General features: G+C 40.9%; 1 protein-coding gene across 4 annotated transcripts in view; it reads right to left on the bottom strand.

The window, feature by feature from the left end:
• Window positions 1–19,423, bottom strand: part of TTC28 (tetratricopeptide repeat domain 28) — a 636,432-nt gene that overhangs the window by 170,679 nt on the left and 446,330 nt on the right. For all 4 annotated transcript variants that reach the window (XM_043558040.1, XM_043558041.1, XM_043558042.1 and 1 more), the window contains one exon: window positions 13,991–14,498. In XM_043558040.1, coding sequence (XP_043413975.1) covers window positions 13,991–14,498 — 508 coding nt within the window. The remainder of the gene's footprint in view (window positions 1–13,990; window positions 14,499–19,423) is intronic.

Here is a 19,423-nt window from a genome sequence, read left to right as displayed (position 1 = left end):
TCAGAGACCTGAAGTCCAGTCTCAAGTCTGCCTCTTACTCTATAACCTTGGGTGAGGCACAAACATTCGGTAATCTCTGAATAACAATAGTTTACTTCACAGGGCTATTAGAAAGACCAACAAGTGCTGTAAAACACAAATATGGTGAAATCACATTGCCATGCCAAGAACTTCTAAGCGATGTCTCAAAGACCCTTTGGCATCTTGAGCAGTTATTTTGAAAATGGCCCCATATGGCACAAAAACAGACACATAGACCAATGGAATAGAATAGAAACCCCAGAACTAGACCCACAAACGTATGGCCAACTCATCTTTGACAAAGCAGGAAAGAACATCCAATGGAAAAAAGACAGCCTCTTTAACAAATGGTGCTGGGAGAACTGGACAGCAACATGCAGAAGGTTGAAACTAGACCACTTTCTCACACCATTCACAAAAATAAACTCAAAATGGATAAAGGACCTAAATGTGAGACAGGAAACCATCAAAACCTTAGAGGAGAAAGCAGGAAAAGACCTCTCTGACCTCAGCCGTAGCAATCTCTTACTCGACACATCCCCAAAGGCAAGGGAATTAAAAGCAAAAGTGAATTACTGGGACCTTATGAAGATAAAAAGCTTCTGCACAGCAAAGGAAACAACCAACAAAACTAAAAGGCAACCAACGGAATGGGAAAAGATATTCGCAAATGACATATCGGACAAAGGGCTAGTATCCAAAATCTGTAAAGAGCTCACCAAACTCCACACCCGAAAAACAAATAACCCAGTGAAGAAATGGGCAGAAAACATGAATAGACACTTCTCTAAAGAAGACATCCGGATGGCCAACAGGCACATGAAAAGATGTTCAGCGTCGCTCCTTATCAGGGAAATACAAATCAAAACCACACTCAGGTATCACCTCACGCCAGTCAGAGTGGCCAAAATGAACAAATCAGGAGACTATAGATGCTGGAGAGGATGTGGAGAAACCGGAACCCTCTTGCACTGTTGGTGGGAATGCAAATTGGTGCAGCCGCTCTGGAAAGCAGTGTGGAGGTTCCTCAGAAAATTAAAAATAGACCTACCCTATGACCCAGCAATAGCACTGCTAGGAATTTATCCAAGGGATACAGGAGCACTGATGCATAGGGCCACTTGTACCCCAATGTTCATAGCAGCACTCTCAACAATAGCCAAATTATGGAAAGAGCCTAAATGTCCATCAACTGATGAATGGATAAAGAAATTGTGGTTTATATACACAATGGAATATTACGTGGCAATGAGAAAAAATGAAATATGGCCTTTTGTAGCAACGTGGATGGAACTGGAGAGTGTGATGCTAAGTGAAATAAGCCATACAGAGAAAGACAGATACCATATGGTTTCACTCTTATGTGGATCCTGAGAAACTGAACAGGAACCCATGGGGGAGGGGAAGGAAAAAAAAAAAAAAGAGGTTAGAATGGGAGAGAGCCAAAGCATAAGAGACTGTTAAAAACTGAGAACAAACTGAGGGTTGATGGGGGGTGGGAGGGAGGAGAGGGTGGGTGATGGGTATTGAGGAGGGCACCTTTTGGGATGAGCACTGGGTGTTGTATGGAAACCAATTTGTCAATAAATTTCATAAAAAAAAAAATAAAAAAAAATAAAAGACAAAAAAAAAAAAGACAACAAGGCCCAGGTTCCAAGTCAGAGTCACAGAATAGATCCCCAGAAACAACACAAAGAGGAAAGCCTGAAGCTCTGGCTGCTCTGAAAATCCCAAAAGGATGAAGTCGGTTGTTATGTTGATGTTCCTTCTCATGGCCATGTATCTTCTCTTTGCTGCCCGCAGGCCCCAAAATGAGATTCCTGGGGAGTGAAAATCCAGATGAAGAAACCACTTTGTTCTGTCACGGAATCATAGACTCCCTGAGTCACAAGAGACGCTGGAAAGCAGGTGTTCTACCTCTTTCCAACATCAAATCCCCCTCTACAGCATTTATTGGGTCTTTTGTGGATATCATTGCCATCCTAATCTGATGCACTGTTCATGCAAAACTGACAGGCCCAGACTAGACTGGCAATTTTGCATTATCTGGATCACCACCTTCATTGTCAATGTCACCACTTTACTGAAGGAAGTTATTAATACAACTTGCACCAAATACTCCTTTTTTCCCACTTGTTTCCAAGCATTGTGGTTGGATTCTTGGGCCACTCAGATTTATGCTTTTTTCTTTTTTTTAATAAAATAAATATGTCAGAAATTGAAAAAAAAAAAAAAAAGAAAGAAAATGGCCCCATATGGGTCAGCAGGGTGGCTCAGTCAGTTAAGTGTCCAACTTTGGCTAGATCATGATCTCATGGGTTTGTGGGTTCGAGACCCGCATCAGGCTCTGTGCTGACAGCTCAGAGCCTGGAGCCTGCTTCGGGTTCTGTGTCTCCCTCTCTCTCTCTGCACCTTCTCTGCTCATGCTCTCTCTCTCTTTCTCTGTCTCAAAAAATAAATAAACATTAAAAAGAAGTTAAAAAAAATGAAGATGGCCCCATAAATCACACTGTGGATTTCCAAAGAAAACACTCAATTAGTGTAAATTAATTACTACCCACAATTATTATAAACATTTTACTTATAAAGCCAGGTCTCTCTCTCTCTGTCTCCAACACATAAAAATTGAAATGTGAAAAACAGATGAAATAGAGTGAGTGCCAGGTTATAGAATATTTTTTCATATACAAAGTAAATTTATCATAAGATTTTTTAGAATACTGAGTTCTACATATCTTCATAGTCATGATTTAATTCATAAAATTTATTCAGGAATAATATATAATTAAGGTACAATATGTATATCTATTATGTAGACCTATATGATGGTGTTGTTCCCCCTTTCCTTGGGGATTCAGAACTTTCTGATTCACGTTGCCAAAATTTAATTTTTAAATATAGTTATTTAGGTGACATTTCTTAAATCTTAGAATTAGAACAGCTGAAAGTCAGCGCTTCTGGCGATTATCATTTATCATTTGCTGCACTGCAAATGAGAGGCCTGATGTATACCCGCCAGAAGTGCTACCAAACTTTTACTCTGACACATGACTCCCAGGATGGTTTGAAAACATGGTACAAAAAGGCCAAGCATTATTTTTTGAGATCTTAATGAGTCTTTCACACTATGGATCTCCTGAGACTAAATGGATCGAGTTTTTTTAACCTACCTGGGCTGTGATTTTCTCATATGTAAAATTAATTAATACTCCTGACCTCATAGGTTTGTGGAGAGGATTAAATACGAAAGTGAATGCAAATGTGGCATAGAGCAGGTCTCAGTACATGCTTGTTAGATGGAAAACCATAAGCTCCATAGGGGCCGGAACTACATTGGTTTTTCTCATTAAAATGTAGGCACTAATGTGCCTATCTCATAACTAATGTTCAATAAATGTTTGTTGAACAAAAGAATGAATGATTAAATGAACAAATGAATTCATGAACCACTTCCTTTTCTCTCCCAAAGAAGCTACCTTCTAGATCTGTCTTTTTGACTAAAAAGGGACAGTTATTTTTTAAATTTCAATTATTTTCCATAGATGGATTATTAGATATTTGACCCCAGGATTTGACAAGGTCTCTCTCTCTCATATTTGACCCAATACTAGAAACAAAACCAGCCTGGACACTGTTGTATGTGGGAAGTAGCTTCTGAAATGTGTATTCCAGGGGCATAGTGGCAAATTAAGAGGTCACCCTCATCTGGAAGGAAGGCTATAATGGAAGGAGAGAGAGAGGGGGAAAGAGGGAGGAGAGGAGAGGAGAGGAGAGGAGAGGAGAGGAGAGGAGAGGAGAAGGGAGGGGAAGGGAGGAGGGGAGGGGAGGAGGGGAGGAAGGGAAGGGAAGGGAAGGGAAGGGAAGGGAAGGGAAGGGAAGGGAAGGGGAGGGGAGGGGAGGGGAGGGGAGGGGAGGGGAGGGGAGGGGAGGGGAGGGAAGGAAGAGAGAAAAAAAAAAGAAAAGGAAAAAAAGGAAGGAAAGAGAAAGGAAAGGAGGGAGGAAGGAAAGAAAAACTGAAACTAGCCATCCTTTTAGTGGTCTCCCTTCTCACTTTCCTGACTGTAGCTCACCCCAAGTAAGATGAGAGGCAATTGTCCCCAGTGAATGAGAAGACCTAGGATGATGACTGAGGACTTTAACTGAGGCTTTGTTACAGTGACCTACTCTACTGCCTGAGATCTGACTCCAAAGTGCCTAAATTAGGATCATAAAGAAGGCCACCAAAAACCCAGAGGCTACAGAAGTACTGTCACGCGACTACAGCTGTTTTGAGTATAAAAGAAAAGATGGACATTTTCTAAGCCAAAATTAGCATTAACAATATTTTCACAAAGACACATGCTTAGAAAACAGCTAGGCTATTTGTTATTGTTCATAAGAAATCTGAAGAGTGTAAGTCATTTCTACTTCTTTTATCTTCAAATAAATAAAGGTGGATAATAAATATCAGTACATGCTGAACACCAAGGACAAAGATTTCTTGTCTTCTCTACCTTCTCCTCTCCATCTCCACAAGTTCTAGCCACTTCCCCCTCAGATGTGCACAGGAAGTTTCTATTGTCAGAAAACCTTCTTAATGGCTCAAATCTCATTGTCCTTGGCTTCTGTGATAATAAAGTGATATGTCCTCCACGTCCTGAAGCTCTCTTCTCCCTAACCTCAACCTGGATCCCCTCTACCCTCTGTGATCCTAACTCAGTCTCACTGGCTGGCTTTCTGTCTTTATCTTATAATGCCATTGAGATGATGTCCTCTTAATACCTCTTTCCAGTAGCATTTAATCATGTTACATTAAGTGAGAGAAATGCATATGGGACATGCACAAAACCAAACATCACCTGCTTCCCCGAACCAGTTCTTCCTCTCAGTCTTCCTGTTTCTTTTAAAAGGCACCACTCTTTGGGGCGCCTGGGCGGCGCAGTCGGTTAAGCGTCCGACTTCAGCCAGATCACGATCTCGTGGTCCGGGAGTTTGAGCCCCGCGTCAGGCTCTGGGCTGATGGCTCGGAGCCTGGAGCCTGTTTCCGATTCTGTGTCTCCCTCTCTCTCTGCCCCTCCCCCGTTCGTGCTCTGTCTCTCTCTGTCCCAAAAAAAAGTAAATAAACGTTGAAAAAAAATAAATAAAAATAAATAAATACATAAATAAATAAAAGGCACCACTCTTCCTCCAATCATCTGGGCACAACATCTGGGGATAAGCTTTCACTCATTCAATCTAACTATATAAGCATTTACTGAGTATCCACTATGTAGATATAGTTACAGGGGTTCTACTCAGTGATACAGAGACTGTAGATAGAATGCTGTTCATACTTCCATTGAGTTCTAATCCAGTGGAGGTACCTATACAAGTACACAAATAACCAAAATTTGTGATTGAATATAAATAAGAGAAATTTTGAAAGTGCTCCTAGGGCTGAGATGAGAGAAAGACTTACTTTTTATCAAGAGACTTCAAGTAGTGAACAGTATTTAGAATGATCCTAAAAAAAAGATGGGTAAACGTTAGACGAGCAAGATAGGGATGCAAAAGGCCTAAGTGGAAAAAACAGCTTGAGGAAATATAGTCAAGGATAAGAGCACAGCCAGTGTGGTGAGATAAGGGAAGGTGGAAAAGCCCAATTTCAGGGAAAGTAAATATATGTACAGAGGAACAGTGCAGTTAAATACTAGAAATCGTGACAAGCCCCACTTTAAGGTAAGGACCCTGACCACAAAGTTGTGTGCACTGGTAGCAACTACTACCTGCAGAGCAGTTTTGGGAGAATCGGTCTCATACTGATGTGTGGGGTGGAGGAAACATGGAAGGGAGGGCATGGTGCTAAGGAAAACCCAACTAGTAGGCTAATGCAGCCACCTGGGCAACCAGGAAGGGACAATGAAAGCAAAGAACCCTTATGAGAATATTTATTTGACAACTGTTAGACTGTCAGTCAACTGAGAAAAAAAGGGAAGAAATCAAAGATGATTTGAGATTTCTAAGACAGGCTGAATAATGCCACCCCCGCCCCCATATGTCCGTGTCCTAGTTCCTAGAGCCTGTGAATGTCACTTTATATGACAAAAGGGCCTTTGCAGGTGTGATTAAATTAAGGGTTTTGAGGTGACGAGACTGTCCTAGATTGTGCAGGGGAGTCTGATGTAATCATGACAGTCTTTGTAAGAGGATGCGAAAGGAGTGGGGGCGGCAGAGAGGGCAGTGCAGTGACAGAAGCAGAAAGGAATGCTGCACGCTGTACATGGAGTAAGAGGCACAAGCCAAGGAATCCAGGCAGCCACTGGAAGCTGACTGTCCCCTAGAGCCTGCAGAAGAAACCAGCCTTGTTGATAAAATAAATTTGTGTTAAGCCACTACGTTTGTGGCTGTTACAGCAGCAATGGAAAATTAGTACAGATAGCCAGAGGAGTAAGGCTGTCATCACCAAACTTAGAGAAGCTAGAAGAATTCAATTTAGGACAAAGAGACTTCACATCTGGACTCACTAACTCTGACAGATCAGCATGAAAATCGGAAGGAGTATCCACCAGGCCAATGGAAATTTGCAAATGATGCTCAGGCAGGAGGTCAGTGCTGGTGTGTATGGATTGAGAAACAATGTACACTAAAGCTGTAGTTGAAGGTACGCTGGTAAAAACAGTAAAGGGAGATATACAAAGAAAGAACAGAAAACAATCAAGGAACAAAAGACAAGAACTCCCATATTTTTTTTTTCAACGTTTATTTATTTTGGGGACAGAGAGAGACAGAGCACGAACGGGGGAGGGGCAGAGAGAGAGGGAGACACAGAATCGGAAACAGGCTCCAGGCTCTGAGCCATCAGCCCAGAGCCTGACGCGGGGCTCGAACTCACGGACCGCGAGATCGTGACCTGGCTGAAGTCGGACGCTTAACCGACTGCGCCACCCAGGCGCCCCAAGAACTCCCATATTTAACAAATGGCAATACAATGGAAAGGAACCGTTAAAAATAAGGTAGGTTATCTGAATGACACAGAGAAAGGCCTTAGAAGGTAGAATTAAAAAAGCAGGCTGCAGGAAAGTCTATGTACTATGATGGAAGTTTTGGAAAAAAAGGAATAATCTGTAGACATGTGTATATTTATACATAGGATTGTACTGCCACGTGTTTATGTACATACTAAAAAGGTCTGGAAAGATTCTAACCAAATTGTTAACAGTGGTTAACTGTGAGAAGTGGAACAGGGAAGGTAAATAATGTAAGAAGGTGGACCTTTCTCTACTTTATACACTTTGGTATCATAAGATTTTTTTTTCTTTTACAGAAGTGAGTATCACTTTTGTAACTTTTTTAAATTGCTTATTTTTTTTTTTAAAAGAGGGACAATAAAAGCCAATGTAAAAGGTCCAGAAAGAGCAGTCAAGAAGAAAATCAGGAGGGCAGTACTTCACAGACAATAGAAGAGGAGAGAATTTCAAGGAAAAATTTGAGGATACAAATGCTGCATATGACTAGGGAAATTTAGAACTGTCGGGGCGCCTGGGTGGCTCAGTCGGTTAAGCGGCCGACTTCAGCTCAGGTCATGATCTCGCGGTCCGTGAGTTTGAGCCCCACGTCGGGCTCTGGGCTGATGGCTCAGAGCCTGCAGCCTGCTTCTGATTCTGTGTCTCCCTCTCTCTCTGCCCCTCCCCTGTTCATGCTCTGTCTCTCTCTGTCTCAAAAAAAAAAAAAAAAAAAGTTAAAAAAAAATTAAAAAAAAAAAAAAAAGAACTGTCAAAAGATCTCTCAACTCAGCCATGAGGAGATCACTGTTGATCTTTCCAGGGGACAAAGGTGCCCAAGGCAAACTTTAATGGTCCGAAATGAATAGGAGGAGCTCCACTTCCAGTAATGGAGGAGAAGCTCCTTTCAGACCAGCCCATGTCTATATAAAGCCCAACTTTATAGTTATAAGGTCTCAGGGGGTGGGGAGTGGCCGGGAGGGATGCAGGGGGAGGAATCCACAAAGAGACACTATGTAACCAAAATCAGTGAGGAACTGTAGGAGGGTTGGAGTTGACCCTTTGAAGAAAGGAATAGCATTGGTTAAGTCTCCTATTTTTGAAATGCCAGGGAACCTTTTTTTTGGGGGGAGCGGGTGTCGTGGCCAGAGGGAAAGCCCCAATTAGTGACATGTGGTCAGGCTACAACACAGGTAGAAACACAATGTTACTGGCTTGGAGAACTAGAAGAATGAGCCACAGTGGGAAGCCTTCAATTCTGAGTATAAAATTCTACCCCAATCTCTATCTCCTGAAATATGCATGTGCAAGGCTGAATCTAAGTAGCCCAGTTAAAGCTAAAAGATCAGAACACAGATTTCAGCTGCAGCCCACCACAAAGACTGAATTTGGAGCTTGAATTAAGCCAAGTTAACGGGTAAAAGATCAAGAACAACAAAATACTGTTAAGAGAAATATATCAGAATCCATAGTCTCTCTAAAGTAACATTCACAATATTGGATATAATCCCATATTATTAAATATACAAAGAAACATTAAATGTGACTCATATTCAAAACAAAAGGCAATCAATGCACACTTCTGTGACTATACTAAAAACCACTGAATTATACACTTTAATTGGGTAAACTGCACAGTATGTGAATTATATCTCAATAAAGCTGTTATAAAACAACATTAACAACAGGCAATCAATAGGGTCTACCTCTGAAATAGACTCTTAACTACAGACAACAAACTGATGGTTACCAGACGGAAGGCAGGTGGGGAGGTAGGTGAAACAGGTGAAGGGGATTAAGAGTATATTCACCATGAGGAGCACGGAGTAATGTATAGAATGGTTGAATCACTATATTGTACACCTGAAACTACACAATACTGTATGTTAACTATACTGGATTTAAAAAATAACGGGGTCTAACTCTGAGGTGACTCACACAGGATTAGCAAACAAGGTTTTAAAAGATTTTGTAATAAATAGGCTTGGCTATGTACAGGAAAAACAGATGTAGTGAACAAACATAAATCTTAGCAGAAAAACTGAAATGTTTATTAATAGAAACAAATGGAAATTCTAAAGCTAAAAATACAATATATGTCTGATAAAAAATTCACTTACGCAGTAAAGAATTAACCTTGCCCAAAGAGAGGTCTGGACTTTACCCCCAGCTCTGGGAAGCAATCTCTAAGCCCTTAGAATGCTCTAAGAGTGTCTTTGTTTACATGAGGGTGTTGACCATTGCCAAATAGTTGATGCTAACCGTGTGATTTACAGTGGCGCTTTTCAGCTCAACCTTTGGAGGGCTGGAAATGAAGATTGCCCAACAGGTGGTCAACCTATCTATGAGACCAAGATCCAATAAAAACTGGACAGCGAGGCTCCAGTGAGCCTCTCTGATTGATAATAGTCTGTGCACATTGTCAGATATTGTTGCTTTTCAGGCACTGGCACTGTCTGTGACTCTACTGGGAGAAGACAACGAAAAGCTTCCTGCTTAGAACTCTCCTGCCATGTGTCTCTTCCCTTGGCTGACTTTAATCTGAATCCTTTCGTTGTAGTAAACCATAACCATGAGTATACCAGCTGTCAGTGAATTCTGGGAGTCTTTCTAGTGAATTACTGAACCCGAGGGTGGTCTTGGAGACCCATGCTCATGGTTGATGTCTGAAGTGAGAACAGTCTTCGGGAATCTCAAACTTGGTATCACTGGATGGGTTTAAAAGCAGACTGGAGATGACAGAATAAGGAGTTATTGAACTTAAAGGCAGATTAACAGAAATTTTCAAATCTGAAGAATATAGAGAAAAAAGATTTAAAATGTGAACAGACCCTCAGTAATACATAGCACAATATTGAAAGACTTAAGAGTAATGCAGAGTCTCATGAACAGAGGAAAGAGGGAATGGGCAAGAAGAAACATTTGAGAAAATAATAAGTAAAAAATTCCTAAGTTTGAGGAAAGATCTGTATCTGTAGATTCTAAAGCTCAAAGTAGCAGAGGAAGGAAAAATATAATGAAATCCACATTTAGGTATATTTCAGTTAAACTGCTAAAAACCAAAGTAGAGAAAATCTTGAAAGCAATCAAGAAAGAATTAGCACATGCTCTACACACTTTCAATTCTACTGACATATCATCAAAATAATAGTGACCAAAAAACAATGGAAAGACTACTTTAAACTGCTTTTTTAAAAAAATCCATCAACCTAGAATTCTGTATCCACCAAAAATATCCTTCAAGAACAAAGGTGAATAAAGACATTTTAAAGTAAGTAAAAATGAAAAGAATTCATTACTAGCACACCTGCACTACAAGAAATGCTACATGAAGTTCTTTAGACTGAAGATAAATGATACCAGATGGAAACGCGGATCTCTACGAATGACCACAAGTACCACAAATGATAAGTAAGTGCGTAAACAGAAAAGATATTTCCCCTTAATTCTTTAATATAACTGTATAGAACAAAAAACACACTGTATTGTGAAGTTTACAAAGAATATAGACATAGTAATATATGCGACAACTACAGCATAAAGAACAGTTTCAATGGGTTTATAAAGTTGTGAGGCGCTTACATTTTAAGGGAAGTGGTATGGTATTAGCTCAAAGTAGATTGTGAAAATTTAAGGATAATATAACGCAATCTTAGAGCAACCACTAAAATAAATGCAAAGGGGTAGAGCTAAAAAGCAAATAGACAAGTTAAAATAAAACCTATCTGATTAAATTAACCACAGATTGTAGGAAAGGAAGAACAGAAAACAAAGTATAAATGGGACAAACAGAAAACCAACAGTAAAATGACAGACCTAAATATAACATCAATAATGACATTAAATGTTAAACGAGTGAAATTCTCTAATTAAGAGGCCATAATTGTCAAAATCAATAAAAAAGCAAAATCAAACTAGATGTTATCTGCAGTTAACAAACTAAAGACACAGATTAAATAGAAAGTAAAGAGATGGAAAAAGATGGACCATACAAACAACAGGTATAAGAAAGTAGCAGTGAGTATATTTGTAGCAGATAAAGTAGACTTCAAGACAAAAAGGTATGACCATTGACAAAAAAAGAACTATTTCATAATGATAAAAGGGTCAATCTGTCAGGAAGACAAACACACAAATGAACATTTGTCCAATGACAGAATTTCAAAGTCTATGAGGCCATGTTTCACAGAAGCAAATGGAGAAACAGACAAGATCACAATAATAATTGGAGATTTAACAATCTCCTTAGCAATTGACAAAACATATAGACAAAATAAGAAAGAAAGAAAGAAAGAAAGAAAGAAAGAAAGAAAGAAAGAAAGAAAATCAAAACAAAGATGACCTGAGCAGCACCATCACCACTGTGACTGACATCTATGACATTACATCCGTTGAAATCCTACGAAGTATGTTTTCTGACCACAATGAAATTAAGCTAAATTTAAAAATAAATAAACTAAATTTGATGATAATAATGTGTCTAGGAAAATCCAAAATATTTAAAATTAAATAAGCCATCTAGGAGGTAAAGAGAAATCATAAATGATCCTAGAAAATATTTTAAGTTCAGTGAAGATAAAAACATACTCTGGTAAAAATTATTACATGCAGGTAAAGCAGTGTTTAAAGAAATTTTATATTTTTAAATGCTTGTATTAAAAGAAGAAAGGTCAAGGTCAATCACCTGAGGTTTGACTTTAAGAAGCTAGCAAAGGGCGCCTGGGTGGCGCAGTTGGTTAAGCGTCCGACTTCAGCCAGGTCACGATCTCGCGGTCCGTGAGTTCGAGCCCTGCGTCGGGCTCTGGGCTGATGGCCCAGAGCCTGGAGCCTGTTTCCGATTCTGTGTCTCCCTCTCTCTCTGCCCCTCCCCCGTTCATGCTCTGTCTCTCTCTGTCCCAAAAATAAATAAACGTTGAAAAAAAAAAATTAAAAAAAAAAAAAAGAAGCTAGCAAAGTAAGTAGCAAGAAGAAAATGATAAAAAAGAAACCAGAAATAAGTGAAATAGAAAAGAGACAACAAGCAATAAAAAAATTAACAAAAGCAAAACTCAGTTCTTCAAAAAGATCAAGAAAACTGATAAATCTCTAAGTAGAATGATCCAGAAACGGGGGCGGGGGGGGGGGGGTGGTGAGGTGGTTTTCAGGTACAAAATACAAACTACCAATAACAAAACTGAAAGAGGGCACCTCACTAGATAGCCTACAAGCACTAAAAGGAAAATAAGAAAATATTTTGAACAACTTAATGTCACTAAATTCAACACTTAGATGAAACGAGCAAAGTCTCTGGAAAATACAACTTATCAAACCTGACACAAGATGATAAAGAAAATCTGAATGGTCAATTTGAACAGCCTTCTAAACTCCAGGTTCCAAGCCCTCCAATCTATCCTACGTGCCACTCACTTGCCTTCCTTAAATATCTAGTCTATCTTCTTACTCCTACGTTTCAAAGCCCTCAGGAGTTTCTGCTAGCGTATCTCTTGCCTAGTTTTCATACTCATCTGCCATCCTCTAGTGTATTCCTGAAGGGTACTCTGCCACCGTCCTTCAGACATGCCAATCCATTCTTTTACATATATGCCTTCCCATCAATGCCATCTCATTCCTGGCCAAATCTCACCTGTTATTCAAGGTGTAAAGAGGTCTATAATCTCCTCCAAGAAGTTTCCAGACTATTCCCAGCCCTCGGGGTCTTCCTTCTTGCAATTTCACGGAAACGCCAGCATCACTAATACTGTCTTGTAGAGAAGCCACTGTTGCCCTATGTGTTTGTCTTATTTTCCCTACTAAATTGTAAGTTCTTTGAGGGCAAAGTTTTTTTTTTTTGTAACATTTCTATCCCTAGGGCAACTATTCCAGGATTCAACACTGAGTAATGATTCAATAAATACTTGCAATCTATTGAATGAATATATAATGCCAAGAGCTTATTTCTACGGTTCTTATCAGACTCTCTAGACTCTCATTCAGATCTCGATACTATCTTCAGAGTAATCTCCAGGGATCTGCCAGACATTTTCTAACAACTATATTCAGGAAACATATGGTTACAATAAGCAGAGGTAGAGGTGACGGAGGAGTGCTAAAATTATATAAATAGACAAGGGGTGCCTTGGTTTTGTAGGTCATAAGAAAAGGGGGCTGAGTTTTACCTTCCGCTGCTACTAATACCTGATAAACATACACTAGTAGCAATAAGGCGACATTCTCCTTGTCCTCTCCCTGCCCGAGTCCATGTGGACACAGAACAAACAATGGGACTCAGGGATGAGTTCAGCTCATACTTGCAAATGCATCTGTTCCCTCCATTCATCGTGTACCCACATCTGTTTGAGTAGAAACAAGGTAACAGTGTCTTCTAAAAAGCAGCCAGTTACCAATACTTACTGTCTCTCACCATGACATATAAATTCCACCAAATTTATGTCTTAATTATAACCAAGTACTATCAAACAGTGACTGCAAATATAACTTATTTAAATAGATCTTTCAAAAATAATTTTGCATTTACACTAAAACTAGCAGCGTCATTTGTGAATACACACACTTTTGAGGAAAAAATACGGTTTCCTGTGGCATTAAAGTCACCCAGTAAAGAAATCCCTTTAAACAAAATTCTTCTCAAATTCCCTTCCATTGATGACTTCCTAGCAGCTTCTCTTTCATTTAAAGCAAACATAGCTTTTATATCCTGATTTCATTCTCTTTCTCTCTAATTAGATAAATCTGGTTGCTCTTCTCTTTAAACAGATTACAAGGTTGGGGTGTTTTGTTTTTCCAGTATTCAGAATTCTAATCCTTGCAGCACTGTGATGGCAGGAAGGACCGTGTGATTTAGACCAGGCAGGCTCTAAGGAAATATATCTAAAAGAAATACACAACACACACAATGCGGAGATTCTTTTGACTACAAACACACAGATTCCTGTAAGAGATAGTGGGCTACCTCAGCTATTTCCAGCCCCAAGGCGTTGACCCTGAAATCCCGCAAGCAATCCTGTCCTTACCCAGATTGGAGGACGCTCGCCCCTCTGCAGCCCGGTCCTTGAGATCTTCAGCAATGCCCAGCTGCTGCTCATGGTACTGTTTAGCTCTCTCCAAATCCTGCATGCACCTGGCAGCATGGCCCAGGCCGGCATAGGCCCGCATCTCAATGGCCTTCTCCATCAACTCCTGTGCCAGCTCCAGCACATAGTTGTGATAAGACATGGCCTTGTCAAAGTTTCTCCTGTAGTGATAGGCACTGCCCAGGTTGCTGTAGGCCCGGGCCTCTTCTCGCTTGTTCCCCAGGTCCTTGGCTATCTTCAGATGCTGCTCATGGCACTGCACAGCGTTCTCAAAGTCACCCATGGCAATATACACAGCTCCCATGTTGCCAAGTTCTCGGGCCTCCGAAAGCTCATCTTTGGATTGCTTGGCAAGAAGAACACACTGCTTGTGACTGGCCAGTGCATTGGGGTAGTCACCAATGGCTGTGTACACGTGGCCCAGACTGCTCAGGGCTGATGAAGCTGCCTGGATGGGGAAAGGATAAAGAGAGAATGAAAAGCACATCAGAAAGTGGCTTTGGCTTGTTTTAGCAGATAAAACGTTCAGGGTTTGCCTGTGACCATCCAACTCAACTCCTAATGGTGTTTCTATCAGTGGGCTGCAGACCTGTGCACAACTGAAAAAGAGCCCATCCAAACAGCAAGTTCCTAATAAAAGACAACTGTAGTTTAATCAGTAACTTTTAATACCTAATCTCATAGAAACATAGAAAAAGGCTGTGTTCCATATAACCTTCATTTTCGTTTAAAGACTTATTGACATTTCTAGTATTCTGCTATAACTCTGTTAATGGCCACTAACCTCTGTAGTGTAAGAAAATGTTGAGGAAAACCAGAATTAATTATGACATATAATATAGCCGAGGAAATTCATGAAAAATCCATGCTTGGGTCTTTGCATTCCTGGGCATTTCTCTAATGCTTTCTGCCAAAGCAAATGGATAGATTAGTGGTAAGGGAGATGTTTAGGATGATGATTGATAATTTTGTGACTCGGGACCCACTGGAGGATCCTGTTCTCTTATCTTTTTGTTCCCTCAGTGGGACTTTACCAGTGCTGATTACCACGGAGGGCTTAGATTTGGACAAACCCCAGAGGAAAAAATGGGTGGTTCCAACCTAGGCCTCTAACTGGGGGGGGGTCCCCATCTGGCCTCACCACCTCTTTTCAGGCCCACACTGACTCTTCCAGCTTTGTTCCTCATGCCTAGAGGCTCTTCTGACCCTGGCCTCTGTGCACAAAGATGCTATATTCCTCGTCTCCTCACAATACTGGCCTCACCTGTGGTTCTTGTGTAAAGAAAAGTACATGAGCCTTTTTTGTCTTAAAGGTTTCAGAAAAGGACTGTATGTTGATAGAGTGAACCCAATAAGGACAACAAAAACAACAAAAGAGTTACAAGGGTTCTGGAATCTTCCCCAAGTGTATATAGTCTTGGATTCTAGGTCTTTGGTTTCTAACTCCTTTGCAGAGACATAAAAGGGAAGTTACACTGGGCTTTTTCTAACCTCCTTATTTTTTTAATTGCTAATAATTAAGTTTTTATTTAAATTCCAGTTAATGAACATAGAGTGTAATATTCGTTTCGGGTGTAGAATTTAGTGCTTCGACACTTCCGTACGACACCCGGTTATATGCTCATCACAAGTGCCCTTCTTAATCCCATCACCTGTTTAACCCATCCCCCACCCACCTTTTGATTCTACAAGTTGGAGACTTGCCTACCCTTCCCTTCGTTCATACTGTGCCTACAGCTAAACCCATGTATCCTCCTTTCTTCATAATGAACCCTCTTCTCGACAGGAGCATGTGATCCCGGCAGAACCAAGGGTGTGCTCAGTCACAGGTAGGCAAATGATTTCCACTAGGGCCCCAAGGCTAGGGAATAACAAGGAAGCAAAGCTGTCCCACCTGGAGTAAGGGTATTTCTTTATGAGATGTGTTCTTCATATACTTCAGAACACTTTTATTAATATTTTATAGAAGTGAGTGATTTGCCACTCTATTTCTTTGCCTGCGAAATAGCAGTTCTTGATCAAAATCACTCAAGCACTGACCACCATAAAGAATGGTGTTTGCAAATTGTGTATTTGCAAAAGGGTTCCATACCATTTTAAGTTGCTTTTATCATTTCACGGATGTTCCAACAAAGAGATTTGGGAAAACAGAGGGGAAATAAATACTTAGAAATTTACTTTTTTGGGTTTTTCTCTGAGTAGAGAAGAGCACAAATGATTCCAGAGAGGTCACAATGCTGCAGTAGTGTGTTTCTAGCAGGAGCAGCAATGACGTCACCAAAGAGCACACCACTTGGACATATCCTGGTCTCAGCTTCCCACTTGAGGAGTCTCTTTGGGACAAGGTTAGAAGTGCACATCAGCACATTGCACACGGGCCTTTCTGCTGCCCACAACTCCCCTCCCCCCACCCAACAGTCTCCTTTTCCTCCTTTGCTACAGGCCCAGGGACTCAGAGCCTCTTTCCTCTTCTTCTGTAATGGGTCCTCCCACCTCACTCTCTGGGGTTCTCTACCCAAGCCTGGTTAAGGAGCAGAACACAGTCCACTAACCCTCCTACCTAGAAATCTTTGTTGCACACAGATTTTTCACTAAAGAGCTAGTGTAACTTAGAATCAGACACACTTGGGGTGCTTGGGTGGCTCAGATGGTTAAGTGCCCAACTTTTGATTTCAGCTCAGGTCATGATCTCATGGTTCATGGGATCAAGCCCCGCGACAGGCTCTGCACTGGCAGTGTGGAGCCTGCTTGGAATTCTCTTTCTCTCCTTCTGTCTCTGCCCCACCCCCCCTCACATTATCTGTCTCTCAAAATAAAGAAACTTCAAAAAAGAAAAAAAAAAAGAGAATCAGACACATTTGATTTAAAACTGTACTGCCCATTACTAGCTCTGGGACCTTTAGAAACTTAACTGCTCTGAGGTGAGCCTCAGTTTTCCAGACAGTTCTAGGTCCCAGCAGTGCACCAGGAATTGAGTGTTTTCAAACTCAGCCATGAGCCTCCGTCAAATGTAAAAAACATAAATAATTCACTAGATAATTCCAAATCGTAGATCTGGTTGGAGGCAATGAGCCCTCAAACACTGCAGGGGATAGACTTTATAAGGCCTGGGGCAGGCACAACACCCCAGGCATCTCTGATCCTAGGAACTTCCAGCTTATGGCAAATGATAGCCACGGGATCTCCTGCTTCTGATTTTCATTTCTCTAAATGCTACGGAGACACAGGAGCTCCATGGCTGAAGTTCTCTGAACATAAGGAAAGGGAGTATTGGGCATTACCCCTCTGGGGTGTGGGAAAATGAGGGAAGGACTACTATATTCGCTCTTCCTGGGGCACCCTCCAGTTACTAGGCAGCGCCATCAGGCTGCGGCTCTCCATGGCAGGTGTCCCAGAAACCAGCATCTCTAGAAAGGATAATATAATTTATGAAGCACACATCACAGCCTCTGAAATTAGAGAGGCAGTCTTGATGCAATATAAGGATGGAACAGGATTTAGTCAGAAGCCCTGGCTGTGTAACCCCGAGAAGTCACTTGACTCCTTCATCCAGATTTCCTTTATATGTAAATTGGACTGATAAGGACAGTGTACATACTTTCCAAGGCAAGGATGGGGACAGATGAAGCAGTGCATGTGAGTGTCCTGCAGAAACCATAAAGTTCTCTGTGAGTGCATCACTAAGGTGTGGATGGATGGTTTACGACTGCAAGCTGGCTGGGCGAAGCTCTGTCACCTAGCAGAAGCCAGTAATGGCAACTGAAAACATCAGTCATTATGACCAAACAACTATATTCCTATCAGTTGCCACAGGAAATAAAGTCCAGTGTTTTACAGCCCTTGGGCAAATAACATGGGATGATATTTATCAGCTAAGTGAATTACAAATTAATCACTTGTCTTTGTTCCTGTTCCTGTAGAATAAGCTTAGATCTGAAACATGGTTTCGGGCTGTTAACGAGAATCTGAAGATCCACCCTCTATGGGGAATCACAGGCCCCACCTCAAGCAGATGCTACATTTGCCACTAAGGTTCACACTGCCTTTGTAGATTAATCTCTTTGAGATTTTTGTGCTAGAATAGCAGCAGCTGCTTCCCACAGTGGAAACATTTTGGAACATCTGTATTTGAATACTAAAATGCACACAAACAGTTACGCTAACAAACTATCTGGTTGGGATAAGACAATACTTTTCTCTTTCTACAGGATATAAATTACTCATGTTCCTGCCAAAGCATGATATCAGCTGTAGACATAGCACACAGGAGTCCTCACCCTTTGCTCTGTGACCTGAATATTTGCAGAAGAACCACATCTGACAAGTCTGTTTCATGAGACTAAAGAAGGAAATTTGCTCATACATTTTCAAACCACCTTTAAACTTCTGGCTTGAGCATAAAATAGAGAAAGTTTAAACTACCCAAACTATAACCACATTGATAACATGACCATTAAAGATTATTTTATTTTACTTTATTTTCCATTAAAGATTATTTTAAAGCCTATGATTGTTTTCCTTCACATCTAGCAATCCCCCCCAACTCTTACTGTATGTATTTTTCATATGGGTTATATTTTTGTGGGGAGATTAACTGCACATACAAAGAATACTGCAGGTAGTTTCTTAAAGGGGTAAATACAGGGGCACCGGGGTGGCTCAATCAGTTAAGCGACCGACTTGGGCTCAGGTCATGATCTCAGGGTTTGTGAGTTCGAGCCCCGCATCGGGCTCTCTGCTATCAATGCAGAGCCTGCTTTGGATGCTCTGTCTCCCTCTCTCTGCCCCTCCCCTGCTTGCTCTTGCACGCTCTCTCTCTCAAAAATAAACATTAAAAAAAAGGTGGGGGGGGAGTACACTAGCTAGTACCAGAAATGTGGTTTTTCTTCTTTACTGACTAAATCCACATGCACCTTGTATTCCATGCCTGCGAGTTCAGCATCCACAATCCCAAGGTCCTAAGTTAACCCACTACAACCCAAGAGGGAGAGCGATGTAGAAGAAAAGGGACAGACTCTCAGATCAGGCACACACAGGTTCAATGACAAACTGTGTGATGCTGCACAAGTTATGTGACGTCTTTGAGCCCCAGTTTCCTTGTCTGTAAAATGGGACAATACCTTCCAGTGCTGTGGTAAGTACTAAATAAAAAGTTTAAAGATGTGGTAGAAAATGACCAGAAAATAGAACATGAAGTTATGTCACCAGAACTAAAAAGACAACACAAGACGCTTGCCCCATTGATGGTAAGATGTATAATCATTTTCATATACTGAAGCGCATTACTCATATTCTTATTCAAATGTAGGCATGAGAAAATTCGCCCTTTACCCAGGGGTATTCTAGAATCATTGGCACATCCAACACTTAATA

This window comes from Prionailurus bengalensis, chromosome D3, assembly GCF_016509475.1.
Source record: "Prionailurus bengalensis isolate Pbe53 chromosome D3, Fcat_Pben_1.1_paternal_pri, whole genome shotgun sequence".
NCBI classification, from domain to species: domain Eukaryota; kingdom Metazoa; phylum Chordata; class Mammalia; order Carnivora; family Felidae; genus Prionailurus; species Prionailurus bengalensis.
This window is presented reverse-complemented; position numbering and strand designations above follow the sequence as displayed.